The following is a 17484-nucleotide window of genomic DNA, read 5'->3' on the forward strand; positions in this document are numbered from 1 at the left end:
TTTGCTACAACTTTGCGGAAGACTCTACGTGTCGATCTCGTTCTGGTGGAAAAATAATTTTCTCAACTTACTTTTTGGGGGATTAATCATCAAACTGTTTTTATCGAAAGATGCTCTCCTAAATATCTTTAATCTTCTGTTAACAAACCCTTGTATCAAAAATCAATACTTTTCGAGTTTTTGAGTTACGATCGTGAAAATGACGAAATAAAACATTGTGCAATGGGACCGCATTTCCCGTCGAATGCAACGTGTTGCGAGTTAATCGGGTAATGCTAAGTGTGTCTACAAATTGTGTACACATACATACAGACATCACCTCAGTTCGTCGAGCTGAATCGATAGGTATATAACACTGTGGGTCTCCGGTCCTTCTTTCAAAAGTTCTTTTTTGGAGCCTTTCGGTACAACTGTATAAAAGGTAAAACTGTGTAAAAGATTTGGAAATTTTATATATCCTGAGGTATATAACTCATATGATAGTTTCATGCGCACTTTGCGAATAAATTGTTTAATTAATATTTTTTCAACATATTGCTTTGAAACCACGAACAACTTTGTATGATACGATAACTATAAAATTCTTACTGTTTCTGGGGTATGAATAAGTGGACTGTTGTAATTTTTACAATATCTAACTCTCGTGTTATTAAAATTGATTATAGTCCCGGAAAGTTAGCTATCCAATAACTTTAATTATTCGACCGACACACTCAAAAGTTTCAGCAAATCTGGGCATTGGTTTTCATGGGCATTCGTTATCGACTGTAAATGTTACGAATACAAGAATACATGCTCATTCAATCAATGTTGAGAACCTCTGGTACCACCAATATTCAATAGAGAAACCAATCAGCATAATCTCCTTTGGCAGATGGACCAAACTGGCTACGACCGGTATCGTTGCTAATACTATGTCTGCTGCAAGCATAGTGAAACTGTGGCCGACATTTAAATACCTACCTACCTACGGAACGAAACATTTAGTGGAAAGAGGGGATTCATCAGGACGAATAAATTTTCTCGAATCGACCAAAGTTTTCGACCGTATGCAACCGCAACGAGCCACATAATCCGGGCTATATGGGGGCGTGTGAGTAATTTAATTAAAATATCCATTAAAAGGTTTAGGGTAATATCTATTGTTTGTTTTTCGGTTTCAGGAACGTTGGATAGGTACAATAAATTTCGATTTGATTGAATAAAAGCTCATTAAAAGCTTACAGTACTTATGGAGTTTTAACTTGTATTTCCATTTTAATAATAAAGAGTGTTTTTAGAAATCCAGTTAAAATGATTGACACCTAAATACAAACAAATAGATATTTGATGTAATTTGTCGTTTGAGTAGAACTTATAATGCAACAGTACTCGTAACAAACATACATAACACTTATGAAAATTTCATCGTTGACGTTTGCTCACTACCGCAATCTGGTTCGTGATTTGCCTCACTTAGTTAAAACACCATATGTCGTTAGTGCTTGTACGACGATGAATATTCGATGTGTTATGTATGTTTGTCTGTGGTCACGATTGTATGCAATGTTTGAAAACATCAGAAGACACTATTCGACCATTTCTCATCCGAATTTCATAGTCGCAGTTGTTCAAATAAAGCGCAATAGCTATAAAAACTGAGCCATTTTGCAGTTTAGCTACATTCAGTTCTGAACTGCGAGAGTCAACCCATCGAAAAGATATCTATCAAAATGAAGTTCGTCATTGTGCTTGCTATGTTGGTAGCCGTGGCCTTCGCCATGCCAAAGGCCGAACAGGAGCTGCCCGAAAACCTGGTCCAGGAGCTGCACGGAGTTCTGGTGGAGAATGGAGTCGATCCCGAAGTGGCCAACGGATGGTTGAGCAACGCCTGGAAATGGGTTAAGAAGAACGCTGGAAACGTCGCGAAGATTGCTGGAACCGTTGCTGAAGTAACTGGAGGGAAATAAATAATGCGAAACAATAATCCTTAATATTTGAATAAAACTATTTTGAAAACAATTTGAAACAGTTTCATTTCACTTGTAATATGGAAATTATCAAAATATCCCTCGCGTCTCTGAGCTACTACTATTCTGAGTTACTTCTTTCTTTATGCAATTTGACAATTTGGCGATTCGCACAGGATTATTTGTGCTTTGGCATCACAGGGGACAAAAGGGGAAAGATGCAGTAGCTCAAGGCATTCTTCCGGATGTTACTCCTGGTAGTCTTGCGGAAATTCTTCTAGAAACCCCTCTAGAAGTTCCTCCACATCCAGAAAATTTTCAAGAATTTCCAAAAGTTATAAGCCACCAGCCTTCCAAGTTTCCCGTTTGTAGATGGGTGGCTTGAGCGCCACTGTCAGCAGTTTGTAGGTTTTTCGGGCCTGAGACCATTCAGAGGAATGGGTTTAGCTTTTTAGAACTTGATAAAGTACCTAACTGGCTGACGATCTAGCTGCTTTCGATTCGAAAATGGTCAAGAGCCGATATCAGGTCGACTTACCCAGTGAATAGGAAATAGTAAACCTTCTAAAGCTACTCAACTAGTTGTTGTACATTTATTCCCGTTCGTACTCTTACTGTACACCCGCTTGCAACTTGAAGCAACGAAAGTTAGACTGGTGGGGAGTGCATCGAAGACAACTGTGGTCATAAACAAATTTACACCCGTACCAAATGCGTCATGCACAAAACGGATCGGTGCTTATGATCTAAGAGGTCCATGTGCAGCTGTCTTGCAAGTACCATTGCAAAGTACCCTATATAATCTGACTCTTTGGGCCAGACATTTAGGGATCGAGTTTTCACCGCAAAAAAACTCAGTTGGTTGTGTTTATTAGGAAGCGGTACCCAGCTCAACTGAAACTAAAACTGTTGAATGATGATACAAAAATGCCGGAAAAGAATCAATTTTCTACGTTCTATCTCCGGAACATGGTGGGGTGCTCACCCAGAAGACCTCATCAAACTCTATAGAACGACTATTATCTATGTTTTAGAGTATAAGTCCTTCTGCTTCCTCGCAGCAGCTGACTGCCACCTGATCAAAATGGAACGAATTCAGTATCGTTGTTCGCGTATTGCCCTTGGCTGCATGCATTCAACGCATAAAGGCTCCCCCAGACCTAAGCGATTGCATCGCCGCGACGGCGACAACTAGTCGCCGCGATTCTATCGTTGGGTCGCTGCAAGCAATTTGGTATTTACGCTTCCATATTACCGACGACAGAATCGCTGTCGCCAAGCGATAGAATCGCGTCGCAACTGTCGCATCGCGTGTGTTTGGGGGAACCTTAACATGAGCATGGAGGTGCTTGCTGGAGTCACTCCTTTAAAGCACCGTTACTGGGAGCTCTCACTTACAATACTCGTCAAATGTGGAACAAGTAACACACTTGTCTTAGATAACCTTTACTGTACCGACCTATTTTTTTCAGTAACTTTTTTTCCTTCAATCTTCTCTAACTTGGTCAAAAACCCACCGATTTTCATGCTTCTGGTATTGTTGGATCCAGAAATTCATATAGTTTTCGTTCCCGGAATTTGGAGACGGTCCGTAATATATTTCCGGAGATATTCCGGATTCCGTTGAGGTAATAGATTTTGGCATGGAAAAAATCCTTTTCTCAGCAATTTAATGATTGTAAAATATAAATTCATCGACAGATGTTATAATACTTAAAGCAGAATGACCTCATAGATTCCCTATGAATATTATACCACTTTGGAAGTACCTGGTGCCTGGTACCCTGGGGGAAGTGGCCACTTACCAACCCAATCGAAACAGGCCTTGTGACGTTTCAAACTTCACGATTTTGCAATGCAAGTGCATTCCTGGTCATTCCAGGCATTATATTTCTGTCTCTGTCCATCTGGCCATGTCTCCGGACCAGGTACCCTCGGGGAAGTGGCCACTTATCAATCCGAATCGAACAACGTCATGTGACGTATCAAACTTCATGATTTTACAATTCCAGTTCATTGCTGGCAATTTCGAATAATTTATGTCTGTGTCTTTCTGGCCATATCCCCGGATCAGGTGCCCTGGGGGAAGTGGCCACTTATCGATCCGAATCAAACAACGTCACGCGACGTATCAAACTTCATGATTTTCCAAAACCAGTTCACTGCTGGCAATTTCGTATAATTTCTGTCTGTGTCCATTAGGCCATACCCCGGACCAGGTGCCCTGGGGGAAGTGGCCACTTATCGATCCGAATCAAACAGCGTCATGCGACGTATCAAACTTCATGGTTTTATAAAACCAGTTCACTGCTGACAATTTCGTATAATTTCTGTCTGTGTCCATTCGGTCATGCCTCGGACCAGGTGCCCTCGGGGAAGTGGCCCCTTATCGATCCGAATCAATCAGCGTCCTGCGACGTATCAAACAGTTTCTTGCTGGCTTTTTGTGTTGAACTTAATGTAAAATAAAAAAAAAACACACGAATGAAGACATAAAAAAAAAGTTCCTTGCTGGCCATTTCGTATATTTTCTGTCTGTGTCCATCTGGCCATGTCCTCGGACCAGGTGCCTTGGGGGAAGTGGACACTTATCGATCCTAATCAAACAATGTCATGCGACGTATCAAACTTCATAATTTTACAATATCAGTTCATTTCTGGCAATTTCGTATATTTTATGTCTGTGTCCTTCTGGCCATGTTCCCGGATCAGGTACCCTGGGGGAACTGGCCACTTATCGATCCGAATCAAACAACGCCATTCGACGTATCAAACTGCATGATTTTACAATAACAGTTCCTTGCTGGCAATTCCACGTATTTTCTGTCTGTCTCCATCTGGCCATGTCCCCGGACCAGGTGCCTTGGGGGAAGTTGCCACTTATCGATCCAAATCAAACAGTGTCATGCGACGTATCAATCTTCGTGAATTTTTGAATCCAAATCTTTGCTTACAATTTTGTAGAATATTATTTATCTGTGTCCGATTGTACATGTTCCGGTTTAGGTTACCTGGGAAATGTGGCCACTTATTGATCCGAGTCAAACAATTCCATGCGACATATCAAACTTCATAATGGTGTAATTGTTGCTGGCAATTTGGTATATTTTCCATCAGTGTTTATCTTGATGTGATCCCAGGGCTGGTAGCGGTCAATGCCGCTCAAAATAGTGACTTTAGTGACCAACACTGGCGAAAAAAGGGACCAAATAGTGACTTTCAGCTGCAGAAAAAGTGACCAAATAGTGACTTTGAATTTAATTTGCAGTGACAAAAATTGACTTTTATATGAAGTTAATAAGGCCGATATAGGGTGGTCGGTATTGACCATTTTCGACGAATACCGGTATTCGGTATTTGGTGGAGTCAATACCGGTAAAACCGGTAAAATACCGGTGTTTGTGAAAAAACAATATTTGTTGACAAACTTTAAATGTGGAAATCATTGCGTGTTCAGCTGGGAAAAGTGAAACTTAAGTAGACATAACATACTAAGTGATTCATATCCCAATCAGCATCGGATTTTGTTGGCAATGTTGCTAGCTGCTCAAAATGCCCTCTCTGGTACAACTGCAGTTGGACGAATGATTTCAAGTGCGTCTAAAATCATTATCAAGTACTTGCTCTTAATCCCTTCAGGTTCATAGTAGGAGAATTCTTTAAGGATTGCTTGCAAGGATTCTGGCGTCAACGTAGTTGCCACCGGCAATCCAAGTGTTTTGCTCTGATGCAGTCTCACGAATTGTTCTTCAACCAATAAACCAGAAAAATCATTTATTGAGGCATCTTCTTTGTACCAATCGTCAGGTATGGTAGTTGTTGTCGGTCGTTGTCTCAGCTTCAACGGTCGCATCGGGAATGATACAACGCTTCAAGATCTCGTCCGCTGGCTTAATCAAAATAGCTCTGGCTGTCTTGAAGAAAAAAGATAGGAACACCGTCTTCGACCAGAAGTCGTACACAGCAGGCTGAACACTTAACATCTAGCATGAGACAACGGACAGGCCACATGACACCCAGTAAACCAGTGGAGAATTTTTCGATCACGAAAAGTTTCCTCATTGCCGGGGCGGGAATCGAATCCACACTTACTAGCACATGCGTCTAGACGATGACCGCACGGTCACGAAGCCCATTATGCGATTCATGGCCAAAATGCCAAAATCGTTTCTGATCAATTGCTTTACGGCAGATTGTTCAAATAATAATTGCTCCAACATTAATTGGAGCGCCACGTCTGCTTCATATCAAGTGCAGACTGCAGAACTCACGGCAGAGTAGTTCCACAGCAGCTTGAACAGGTTCAAGGGCATGAATTATTTTACCTACCGTCTAAATATCACCATCACTGGGGTTGAATTTCGATTGAAGCTTCAAAACGATCAGAAAGTTCTTTTCCGAATTCAGAACGGACTTATTTTTACAACGAATCATTTCTCATAAGTGATCTCCGGAAAAGAACTACTACGGCACGTATACGTATACCTTTTTCACGCGTATAGGTATACCTTTTTCACAATTTCATATATTGCGAGAAATTTTTCGACGATGTAAACAATGTTAATTGAAGAGAAAAGAACATTCGACTGAAGGCTAATTGATGTAAGTGTCTGTTGTATACGGTGAGTCTTTACTGTCTGTAACCGCATATTTGTACTTTTTTTGCTGGATTTCCTGTCTATATGGGACAGATATGCGTTTACTATGCTGATGTGCTGTTTAGCTGACATATGTAGGTGAAAACAATTCGAGATTTTTTATACTGACAGCAAAATTTGAAATACCGAAAATACCGGTATTTTCCATCTCTAATACCGGTATTTTTGGTACTCAAAATTGGCCGGTAATACCGGTTTTACCGGTTTCGGTACTACCGGTTAGACCACCCTAGGCCGATACAAATAATTTTAAAATAATTTTTTATTATGTCTCCCTCTTTTGGCCGAAAATATCAATTTTAAGGCGCATAAATTCCGCAAAAAATATGAATCGCCAAAACATTATTCAATAGATACGATGAAAAGAAAATTGTGTGCTTATTTAGTGGAATGTATTGGTATTAAATGGAATAGTTCGTCTTATGACAAATGAAATCTGATGAGTTTGTTATATTTTATTCCTTTTCATATATTTCTTTTTGTATTTTCGCCCTTTTCACCACTGGAAAAAGCCAATTTAGGGCAAGTCATACAAAATAAGGTGCACTAATGTTTAATATGGGTTCAAACTTCGAAAACGGAAAATTTTCGCTTGAGAGTGAAAATGGCACTTTTTTATGATAGAAATTTATTTGAATAATTTTTCGACATAGATACAATTTGAATCACAAAGTTCATAAATCTGAAACCCAAGAATCATCTCGAAACTTGAATTTGTTCAAAATTCCGAAAAGCCTAAACAAGAAGTTCGAGTTACCAAAATAGTAAAAATCTTTAAAAAAAATTTCTTCGAATGTCTCGAATGTCTAAATTGAATTGTCATCACAAAATATTTTGGAAAATGTTCAAGTCTTTATCGGAGCATATGTCGAGAGACCATTCATTTTGCTCCTTACGGAAAAAATGAAATAAACCGTTCTATGAGAGATCCCTTTCGTAAAAAATGTTCACCTCCTAAGTCCTTTGCAGAATCAAGCAGTATTTTATTTTTTCCCATTTTGTTTAAAAAGAATCTTTTGTTTCAAAATATAAAAAGTAAAACATATAGGGGAAAGGTTTGGCACTTCATTTCATAGCTACCATTGCCATCCCATCACAAACTGAGCAATGAAAAGAAATTTGATTTGTTTATTATTTTGGGGAGGTTTTTTCAGCAGTGAGCACGCATATTGACAAAAAGAAGCAAAGAAATTGCCGTATTTCCTTGTTTAGCGATGAAATGAATATATGTTCAGTGAGATGGAGATCGGAACTGTTCCCTTATGTTATAAAAAAAGTTTTTTGGTTTTGGTTATGCACTAATTGGCATTAGATCAAGCCATCGTTCACTAATGATTTGCCCGACACAACAGGGAACTATCTGAAATTGTGTAGGATTAAGATGAAAATATCAGAATTTATTAAAAAGATGAATCGGAATACTCAACAGTTCAATTGATAAGGTGTAGAGTTTATTAGTTTTTAAAAGAAATTTTAGAAAAAGCAGGGTCTGTTATTAGCCTTGTGAATATATTTAGAATCTTAATTCCCTGTGTGGTCAGTGTAGTGGTCATTTTTTTCTAAATCCACCATTTCATGTCCGTCTTGAATAAAGCAGCTTCCGACGAATAAAGTTTCAAATTTTTCATTTTTTTTACATTACGCGACGATGTTCTTAACGAAACCGAATTGAATGTTTCAAAATAGTTGAAAATAGTGACTTTTTCCGAGAAAAAGTGACTTTAGTGACTTGAGGTCGAAAAAAAGGACTTTTTAGTGACTGACCCGAAAAAAGTGACCAAGTCACTAAAAAGTGACTCGCTACCAGGCCTGTGATCCGGACTAGTTGCCCTGGGGAAAGTGATCACTTGGGCAGTTCAAACTCGAAAATGTTCGATAATCCCAGGTCCCATATCTGTATTAGCATCTTTTTGACATTCAAGGAGTCCTGGCAAATATTCAAGGAATTTTACAATCCCAATTTCAATCACAAAAATAAAAAAATAAAAAATAAAATCCCAGTTCAAACTTCTAGTACCTGTATAAACTAAACCAGGTCCCAACGCACCATCTGTTTATCGATTTCAAGGCGGCATACGACAGTAGAGCTATAGAAAATTATGGACGAGAACATCTTTCTTGGGAAGCTTACAAGACTGATCAAAGCAACGGTGGATGGTTTCAAAAGCTGTGTAATGTTTCGGGTGGAAACTCCAGTTCGTTCGAATCCCGCCGGGGACGATGACAAAACGATGAAGCTTTGTGCCTGTTGATCAACATCGCGGAGGGCCGGGTGTAGCAGCTGGGGTACGGTTTTCAACAAATCCAGTCACTTTATTTGTTTTGCGGATGATATGGACATTGTTGGACAAACATTTACAAAGGTTTCAGAATTGTACACCCGCCTCAAACGTGAAGCAACAAAAGTTGGACTGTTGGTGACAAAGTACATGCTAGTGGGCGGAAAAAAAGATTCACGCCCGTTCCAAATGTACCATGTACAGAACGCTCATACGGACATTAAAATTGAACCACGCTCGGAAAGCACTTTGAGGTAATTTGGTAGGTAATTTGGACTATTTGAGAGTAGAGTGCTTAGGACCATCTTTAGCGGTGTGCAAGAGGACGGTGTATGGCGGCAAAGGATGAACCACGAGCTCGCTCAACTCTACGGCGAACCCAGGGGTGGCATTGCGCACCTAGACTCGAAACGAGCAAACCATGCAAACTGTCACTGTCAAGAGTTATCGAAAGAAGATGCGCAATGGAGCCTCAGTATCCTGAAGGTAGCGAAAGCTGGAAGGGCAGTCTAAATAAATGAATGAATAAACTCAACTTGAGCTTGGTGACAGTACATTTCGTAGATGCTACTCCGTGATTGACTAGCATGAGTGAATAAACTGAACTAGTGAATAAATAATTAGTTTTTAATTGGTTTCTCATTATTCTAAGGATTTTTTCGAGTTATTTTAAGGAAATCTCTCGCGAAATACTAAGGAATTTCCTCCAGACATTTTGCGAAACTATTTTGAACAATTCTTCGCAATTTTCTCGGGAAATCTTGGGAATTTTATCAGGAAGTTTTTCAGAACTTTCATTGGGAACTCACTCGCGAGTTTTGTGAGAATTTCCCCGGGAATGCATTGGAATATCTACGGGAAATACAGAATTTTCTTTGGAAATTCCTCAGGAAATTCTATGCATGTCCCTTGAGAAATTATTGGAATATTTGGTCGGTAAATTCATTGGAACTTCCACGGAAAATGATAAGTGAGTGACCACCAGAGCACCTGGTCCAAGGCACAACCAAATACACACATAATGAAATTAATATAAAAAAAATCAGCAGGGAACTGGTATTGCAAAATCATGAAGTTTGGTACTTTGCATGACATTGTTTGATTCGAATCGATAAGTAGTCAATTCCCCTAGGGCATCTGATCCGGGGCATTGCCAGATGAGCACAGACAGAAAATACACGAAATTGCGTGCAAAGAAATGGTATTGTAAAATCATGAAGAATGATACGTCGCATGACGTTGTTTGATTCGAATCCATAAGTGGCCTCTTCCCCCAAGGCACCTGGTCCGAGGACATGGCCAGATGGACACAGACAGAAAATATACAAAATTGCCAGCAGTGAACTGGTTGTGTAAAATCATGAAGTTTAATACGTCGCATGACGTTGTTTGGTTCGGATCCATAAGTGGCCTCTTCCCCCAAGGCACCTGGTCCGAAGACATGGCCGAATGGACACAGACAGAAAATATACGGAATTGCCAGAAATGCACAGGTATTTAAAAATTATGAAGTTTGATACGTCGCATGACATTGTTTTATTCGAACCGATAAATGGCCACTTCCCTAAGGGTACCTGGTCCGGAGACATGGCCAAATGGATACAGACAGAAATACAATGCCTGGAAAGACCAGGAATGCACTGGCATTGCAAAATCGTGAAGTTTGAGACGTCCCAAGACCTTGTTTCGATTGGGTCGGTAAGTGGCCACTCCTCCCAGGGAACCAGGCACCAGATACTTTCAAAGCGGCCTAACAATCACAGTGAATCTATGAGGTCATTCTGCATTACGTATTATAACATCTGTCGATGAATTTATATTTTACAATCATTAAATTGCTGAGAAAAGAGTTTTTTCCATGCCAAAATAATCTATAACCCCAACGGAATCTTGAATATCTCCGGAACCATGTTACGGACCGTCTCCAGATTCCGGGAACGAAAACTATATGAGTTTTTGGATCCAACAATACCAGAAACATAATAATCGGTGGATATTTGACAAAGTTAGAGTAGATTGAAGGAAAAAAAAGTTACTGAAAAAAAAATAGGTCGGTACAGTAAAGGATAACCTCGATAAAATGCTTGAACTGACTTGTCGTTTCCTTAGATTCCTTAGAGTCTATCTCAACTACATACACACTTAATTTTTTTCGCCGAGATCTCAGCATTGTTTGTTTATTTTTCCGAGGTGGGCACCGCCGAGTTTCATCAAACATGATTTTTGCCGAGATTTCAGTAAAAGTGACATTTCATATTTTGCTGAGAATCAGTAATAAACGAAATTTTCTGCCGAAGTTCAGTTTGGGAATTTACTAAGCTACAGCGGTGCCCAATTTTGCTGAGCTCGAAATAGAAAAAGTTAGTGTGTATCTTCAGATCTTTGTCTTCCGTGTTATAATCTACCTCGAGTTCACATCACCAACGTCAGTTCCTCAATTGAATACGATCTGTCCATGAAACACGCTATTCAAGGAATACCAGATCATCTTCGACAAATATCTATTCCCTCTCTTTTTTCAGAAAAATTTGAACATATCAATTGCAACAACAGATATTTCACTCATAGTTCTCGCATCAATGGATCCACTGGCTTCGGTGTTTTGAATGTAACTTCCAGGGTTCGGATTTCTCACTCACGCACGCGACAACTGATCACTCCACCATGCATTTTATTCGGATAAATTACAGTGCGATAAACTCCGGCACAAGCGATGGTGCGAAAAAATTGTTATCCTTCTTCCCATGCTTCATGAAAATCAAATGCCGCTTGCTTTGCCACTCCAAGCTGATTGAATCTAACGATGCGCCACGATAAGCAAAAGGTTTAATACAGGAGTTTTTCCGTTCGCTTTCAATCAATTCATGGTGGTGTGGTTTTAGTGGGCACTCTGAACATTTTAAAATTGTTTTGGGTTCGAATCCCGTTGCGGTCCTAAATTTTTGTAAATATGCTTGTAAAATTTATCCGATGAGGCGACGAGAAGGAAAATTTGTGGATTAAAATTAAATTATCCGGCGATCTGGCGCTCACGAATTTATCACCCGCCATTCTATCCGGATAAAAATGTTGTGTGAGAATACTTCCTCACAGGGGGACCATGAAAAATCACACTCCGCTAAATGGATTAATCGCAGGTTTTTATTCATATGAGTGAGAATTCCGAAGCCTGGTAACATAAACCACCTTCCGAAAGCTTCAGGAACCGTGTTCGGTTTATGTTGCTGAGCTGGCAGAAATTAACTTCGCTTTGGGGATAATTTCAAATCAGCCCGTAGACCATCGAGGCACTCCGGTCGATGAAACCTGTTAAGCACGCATCTTACTTTCTTACAAACATAAGAGAGCAGATGCGTGTTTTGGTCGAAAGATCATTCAAGATTACCTTTGTTTGGGTCCCATCTCACTGCTCAATCTACGGCAATGAGAGGGCAGACTCGCTGGCAAAGGTGGGCGCACAGGAGGGTGAGGTTTATGATAGACAATACTCGAGCAACGAGTTTTTCCTATTAGTTAGTCAGAGTACTCTTCAAAGTTGGCAAAGAAATTGGACACACAATGAACTTGGACGGTGGCTATTTTCCATAGTTCCAAAAGTTTCTGGGCGAGCGTGGTTCAGAGGTGAGGACTTAAGTCGAGGCTTCATTCGCGTGATGTCGAGACATATGTCTAATAACTATTCACTAGACGCACATCTGTACAGAATGAACCTTGTCGATAGCAACTTATGTAGGTGCGGAGCCGGTTATGATGACATCGATCACGTAGTTTGGTCCTGCTCGAAAAATGACGCCTCCAGAGAGCAATTATTGGATACCCTTGTGGCCCGAGGTAAACAACCCTTCAGGGAAGTTCGAGGTATTTTGGGGGATCGTGATGTTGTCTATATGCAGGCCATTTATAGCTTTCTTTGTACTTCTGACATCAAAATCTAATATTTTGTTCAAAGTTTTTTTTTGTTTAATCTCTGACTTTTTGTTCCGTAGAGCTCCTTAGCTCTTGCCATCCGGAAGATGCTCCCAGTCGGAACACTCCTCGAGCACGACGACACGCCACATCGTCCCTGACGCCAAATGCCCGGATGAGAACCTGTAATTACCTGATCCCAAATTCTAAGCCCCGTCCATCCTTGAACATTGTAAGCTAACCACGAGTACGCTGGCTTCTACCTCTCTCTTACTAATTGTATTCTAAAATGATATTGATTGTATATATCACAAAAAACCATGGCTCCGTAAAGTGTTATACACGCCTGAGCCTACCAAATAAACGAACTTGAAACAAATGTTGTACAGCAACCGTACAAAAATGGTGTTCGCTTCCCGGAAGGTACAAGAAGGCGTGGAGCGAAGTGAGCAAAGTTAGCTGACCAGGAACAGAACGACTTGGTGAACATGGGGCGCAATCGAGGATAGAGATGGAGATGTAGCCTCGAACCGTGTATTGTGGTGTCACATGGTTGATTCAGCGTCATCTGTTTAGATGTAAGCTAAATATATGAAATGAAGTTTAACTTGCAGAATTGCCGTCTGTGGCAGATATTGTTTGAACATGGTTCGTCGGCAATGCTGATAAGTCGTGCAACGCTTGATAAACTAGAGATCAAGAAAACGAAATTGTCAACCTCGTTTACAATGGCGATGTTCTTCCGTTGCACTCGAGATTGTGATAGCGAGGTTTGGCGTGCAGAAATACAGTAGTCGATCGGGACATGTGGTCCATCCATTACTTCTTAACTCTACAACATCGAAACGTGACCAGATTCAATACGCGAAAAGTCAAGATTTTCCAAGCCATAAGAAATCGATTGATTGTTTGGAGAATTGCTCCAACTCCGGAATCCGGATGGTAAATAGGATAATAATAAAAATCCATTTTTTCATTTACTTGTAATAAATTGGTATTTATTGATATACATATCATGTGAAGACTAAAGGAAGCTCGCAAGTGCTTTAAATAGTGCAATATTCCATTATCGTGGTTGGACCTTAATTAGAAAGTGAGTGAGGGAGTGCGATCATTACTTTCCACCAGTGACTTCGGCAACGGTTCCAGCAATCTTCGCAACGTTTCCAGCGTTCTTCTTGACCCACTTCCAGGCGTTGCTCAACCATCCATTGGCCACGACCGGATCGACTCCATTCTCCACCAAAACCTCTTGCAACTCCTGGACTAATTGCTTTGGCAGTTCCTGCTCAGCCTTGGGCATGGCGAAAGCCACAGCCACCAGCATAGCGAGAACAATGACGAATTTCATTTTAGTTGAGATTTTAGTTGGTTGTCACGAATGAGAACTGAATGTGGATTGTAATGATGAGGAAGCTACAATTTATATCCACTGATTGGTGTGTTTAAACAGGTGTGACTTGGGTTAGGTATCTATCCATATACGCAGAATCAAATCTGTTATGTCTGCAAATAATTTCTGGGTTGTTTGTATATCTTTGCCAAACGATATGGTCTGTTGTGCACCTGTGTAATTCAGTATTTAAAATAGTGCAATTTTACTTTCAATTCAATCATTTGCGTCACAACTCACAATCCCACGTTCGAAGAAATGTGTCTATGGAATTATGTAATCTCTGCTGATCAACCAATCAGTTTGATAATGTGTGCACGTCTAAAAAAGGCAAGATTCCAAATATTGAAAATCGGGAAATCGTTTAATTTGATATATAGTTAGCCGTGCGGTAAGACGCGCGGTTACTACAAGACCATGCTGAGGGTGGCTGGGTTCGATTCCTGGTGCCGGTCTAGGCAATTCTCGGATAGGAAATTATCTTTACTTCCCTGGGCATAAAAGTATCATCGTGTTAGCCTCAAGATATACGAATGCAAAAATGGTAACCTGGCTTAGAAACCTCGCAGTTAATAACTGTGGAAGTGCTCAATGAACACTAAGTTGCGAGGCGGCTCTGTCCCAGTGTGGGGATGTAATGCCAATAAGAAGAAGAAGAAGTTAGCAGCTTTGGCTAAATGTAGACATCAGCAATCTTATGTGGTGCGAACTTTATTCGGATCGATTGAAGCATTAAAAAATCCTGCAGTGGTTGAAAACCTTGTCACGAGTTATAACATTCGTTATTTAACGTATCACAGATAGAAGATCATCCATAACTTTTTCATCGGCGCAATGTGGATTTTTTAAAGTTTTTTTTCTCTCGTTCCCGAGCCAGTCAGCAAAACTGATTTACGATAGCCGTACGATGTTATTTAATTGAAATCGAATGTTGACGGTTCTGCTCGTGCTCTGTCTACTCACCTACAACTTTCAGCTCGACAAACACCGACTGCACCGGGTGCACGGACAGTTGGCATTCGTACAGGCCCTGGTCTTCGTCCCGAACGGCCTTGATCCGCAGCGCCCAATGACCCATATGTCGGATGTGGTGCACCAGGAAGCGCTCGTCACTGCTGTATGTCGATAGTCCTACGGTTAACAGTTGGAAGTCCCTTCGTCTCACCCAGGATACCTACGAAAGTGGGAAGAGTTGCGAAGTCAGAAAATCAAACCGAAATGTATGGCAGCGGAAGGAGGGGTCGCAGTAGCAGGGGTTTTGTTTGTTTTCTGCTACTGAAAGAGGAGTAGTCGCGAGCTCAAATGCTTACCAGGGCGGAAGTTTGTGTCAGTACGGTGCATGGCAGCAGTGCAGTGCCGCCCTTTTGTGCCGTGACTTTGGTATTGTTTCGGGTTGCAAAATATGCCTGTGACATTGCCGGTGCCAGATAGTTGTCCGACAGAGAGCTGGGATCTGGAAAGACATAATGGAAAACGTTACATTGTTGATGCAGGGAAATGACACAACCGACCTGAACAGTCAACAAGAAGTAAAATAGAATCAATTCTCAATTGGGCAATTTTTGTGTTTGTAACACTTTTGGTAGATAATTGTTTGCTCTGATCAACACTTTTCAGTCAATTGAATTTCTATACAAAATTCATTTGATTTTTTTACGACGAATTCATCCCAATTTCAATAAGAAATTCATTTGAATTTCTAGAAAAAAAACCCAGATTAATCCACCTAGCGGTGATGGCGCCTTTCTCGCGGAAAAAGGTAATAAATGTAGCCTTTACGCTTACACCTCGATGATGTACAAGAAAGGCAAAACAGTTACACCGTCTAATGTTATGATAGAAAATTTACACTAGTAGACGACAGATGGCGCTGCCAAAATATTCTCTAATTTCCTATGTTCGAATTTTGACTTTCGGACAATTTCATAGTACACTGGATTTTGTTTTTACACGATTTACATTTTCTCAATTTTCCACTCATCCTAAATGTTTAACGTATATTAATTGTTATGTGATTTTTCTTTGATTTATTCTGGATTTTTTGAAACATGTTGCGAAGAGATTGGTGGCAAATTGAAGTCACACGATCAAAAATACGAGCGAAAAAAAATCGTGTAAAAACAAAATCCTGTGTACTATGAAACTCAACGAAGAGCATACTTACGCCTAAATGCGTGCAACACGAGCATCTTTATAGTACGATGAAACTCTTACTGGAAGCAAGCCACGGATAAACTTTAAAAATATTCATAGATGCAAGGCATTTTTCATAACACATTATTGTTCTATGTGACTATGTCTCATCACTATTTTAATATTATCTATTTTTTGCAATTTGCAATTATTGTGAAATTCAATAGTGATCAACAGCGTTTCAGTCTCTGTCGGATGCAACTTGTTGCAAGAAAATCGGTTAAGAGTTTCAATGTGAAAATTTGGCTAATGTTTTTTATGGCATTTTGTGCACACACACACGCACACACATACACACACACATGCACACACGGACAGACAGACATTTGTTCAGCTCATCGAGCTGAGTCGAATGGTATATAACACTATGGGTCTCCGGGACTTCTATCAAAAGTTAGAATTTGGAGTGAAATGATAGCCTTTCGGTACAACTTAGTTGTACGAGAAAGGCAAAAACCAATCGGAGTTCAACTGAAAATTCAAATGATTTTTTTTTGTAAGATTTAAATGAATTTGAAGCAGAATTGGAAACCCATGCAAAATGAACTACTCGTGATAATTCAAATAAATTTCCCGTGAAAGTCAGTAATAAATTCCCGCGGTAGATTGAAATAATTCTTCTTTAAAGTTTTTCCAAGTTTCCACAAAAGATCATTCAAATTTACGCAAAAAATTAATACGAAATTCTGCATTCGAGTTCTTACGAGAAATCCAACCGAAATTATATTGGAATTTTTCACTGAAATATCATTCAAGCTATCACGAAAAATTTATTTGATTTTCGAAAGGAAATGCATTTGATTTTCCAAAGAAAGTGTATACAAAATTCGAGTTTTCGCGGATATTCATTCCATTTTTCACAGGAAATGCATTCGGATTTTAACAAGAACGGGGAATTATTTAAAGCTTCGCAAGAAATTCAGTCGAACATCCTTGGGAATTATTTTCGAATTTCTCCGGGAATTTCATTCAAGTTTTCACGGAAAGTTTATCCGAATTTTTACAACATACTTAATAATGAGGGTTATTTAATAAAAAAAAAACTGTGACCAGTAGTGTAGCTCAACAAATTAGGATATCCTATTGCAGATGTACGCTTGAATTGA

At 39.9% G+C, this 17484-nt stretch overlaps 1 protein-coding gene across 2 annotated transcripts in view; it reads right to left on the reverse strand.

Annotated features, from left to right (window-relative positions):
- LOC134212467 (uncharacterized) overlaps positions 1–17484 on the reverse strand; it is a 206028-nt gene that overhangs the window by 34294 nt on the left and 154250 nt on the right. For both annotated transcript variants that reach the window (XM_062690365.1, XM_062690364.1), the window contains exons 5-6: positions 15496–15638; positions 15149–15359 (exon numbers count right to left, since the gene is read on the reverse strand). In XM_062690365.1, coding sequence (XP_062546349.1) covers positions 15149–15359; positions 15496–15638 — 354 coding nt within the window. The remainder of the gene's footprint in view (positions 1–15148; positions 15360–15495; positions 15639–17484) is intronic.

The sequence above is a fragment of the Armigeres subalbatus genome, chromosome 2 (assembly GCF_024139115.2).
Source record: "Armigeres subalbatus isolate Guangzhou_Male chromosome 2, GZ_Asu_2, whole genome shotgun sequence".
NCBI classification, from domain to species: Eukaryota; Metazoa; Arthropoda; class Insecta; order Diptera; family Culicidae; genus Armigeres; species Armigeres subalbatus.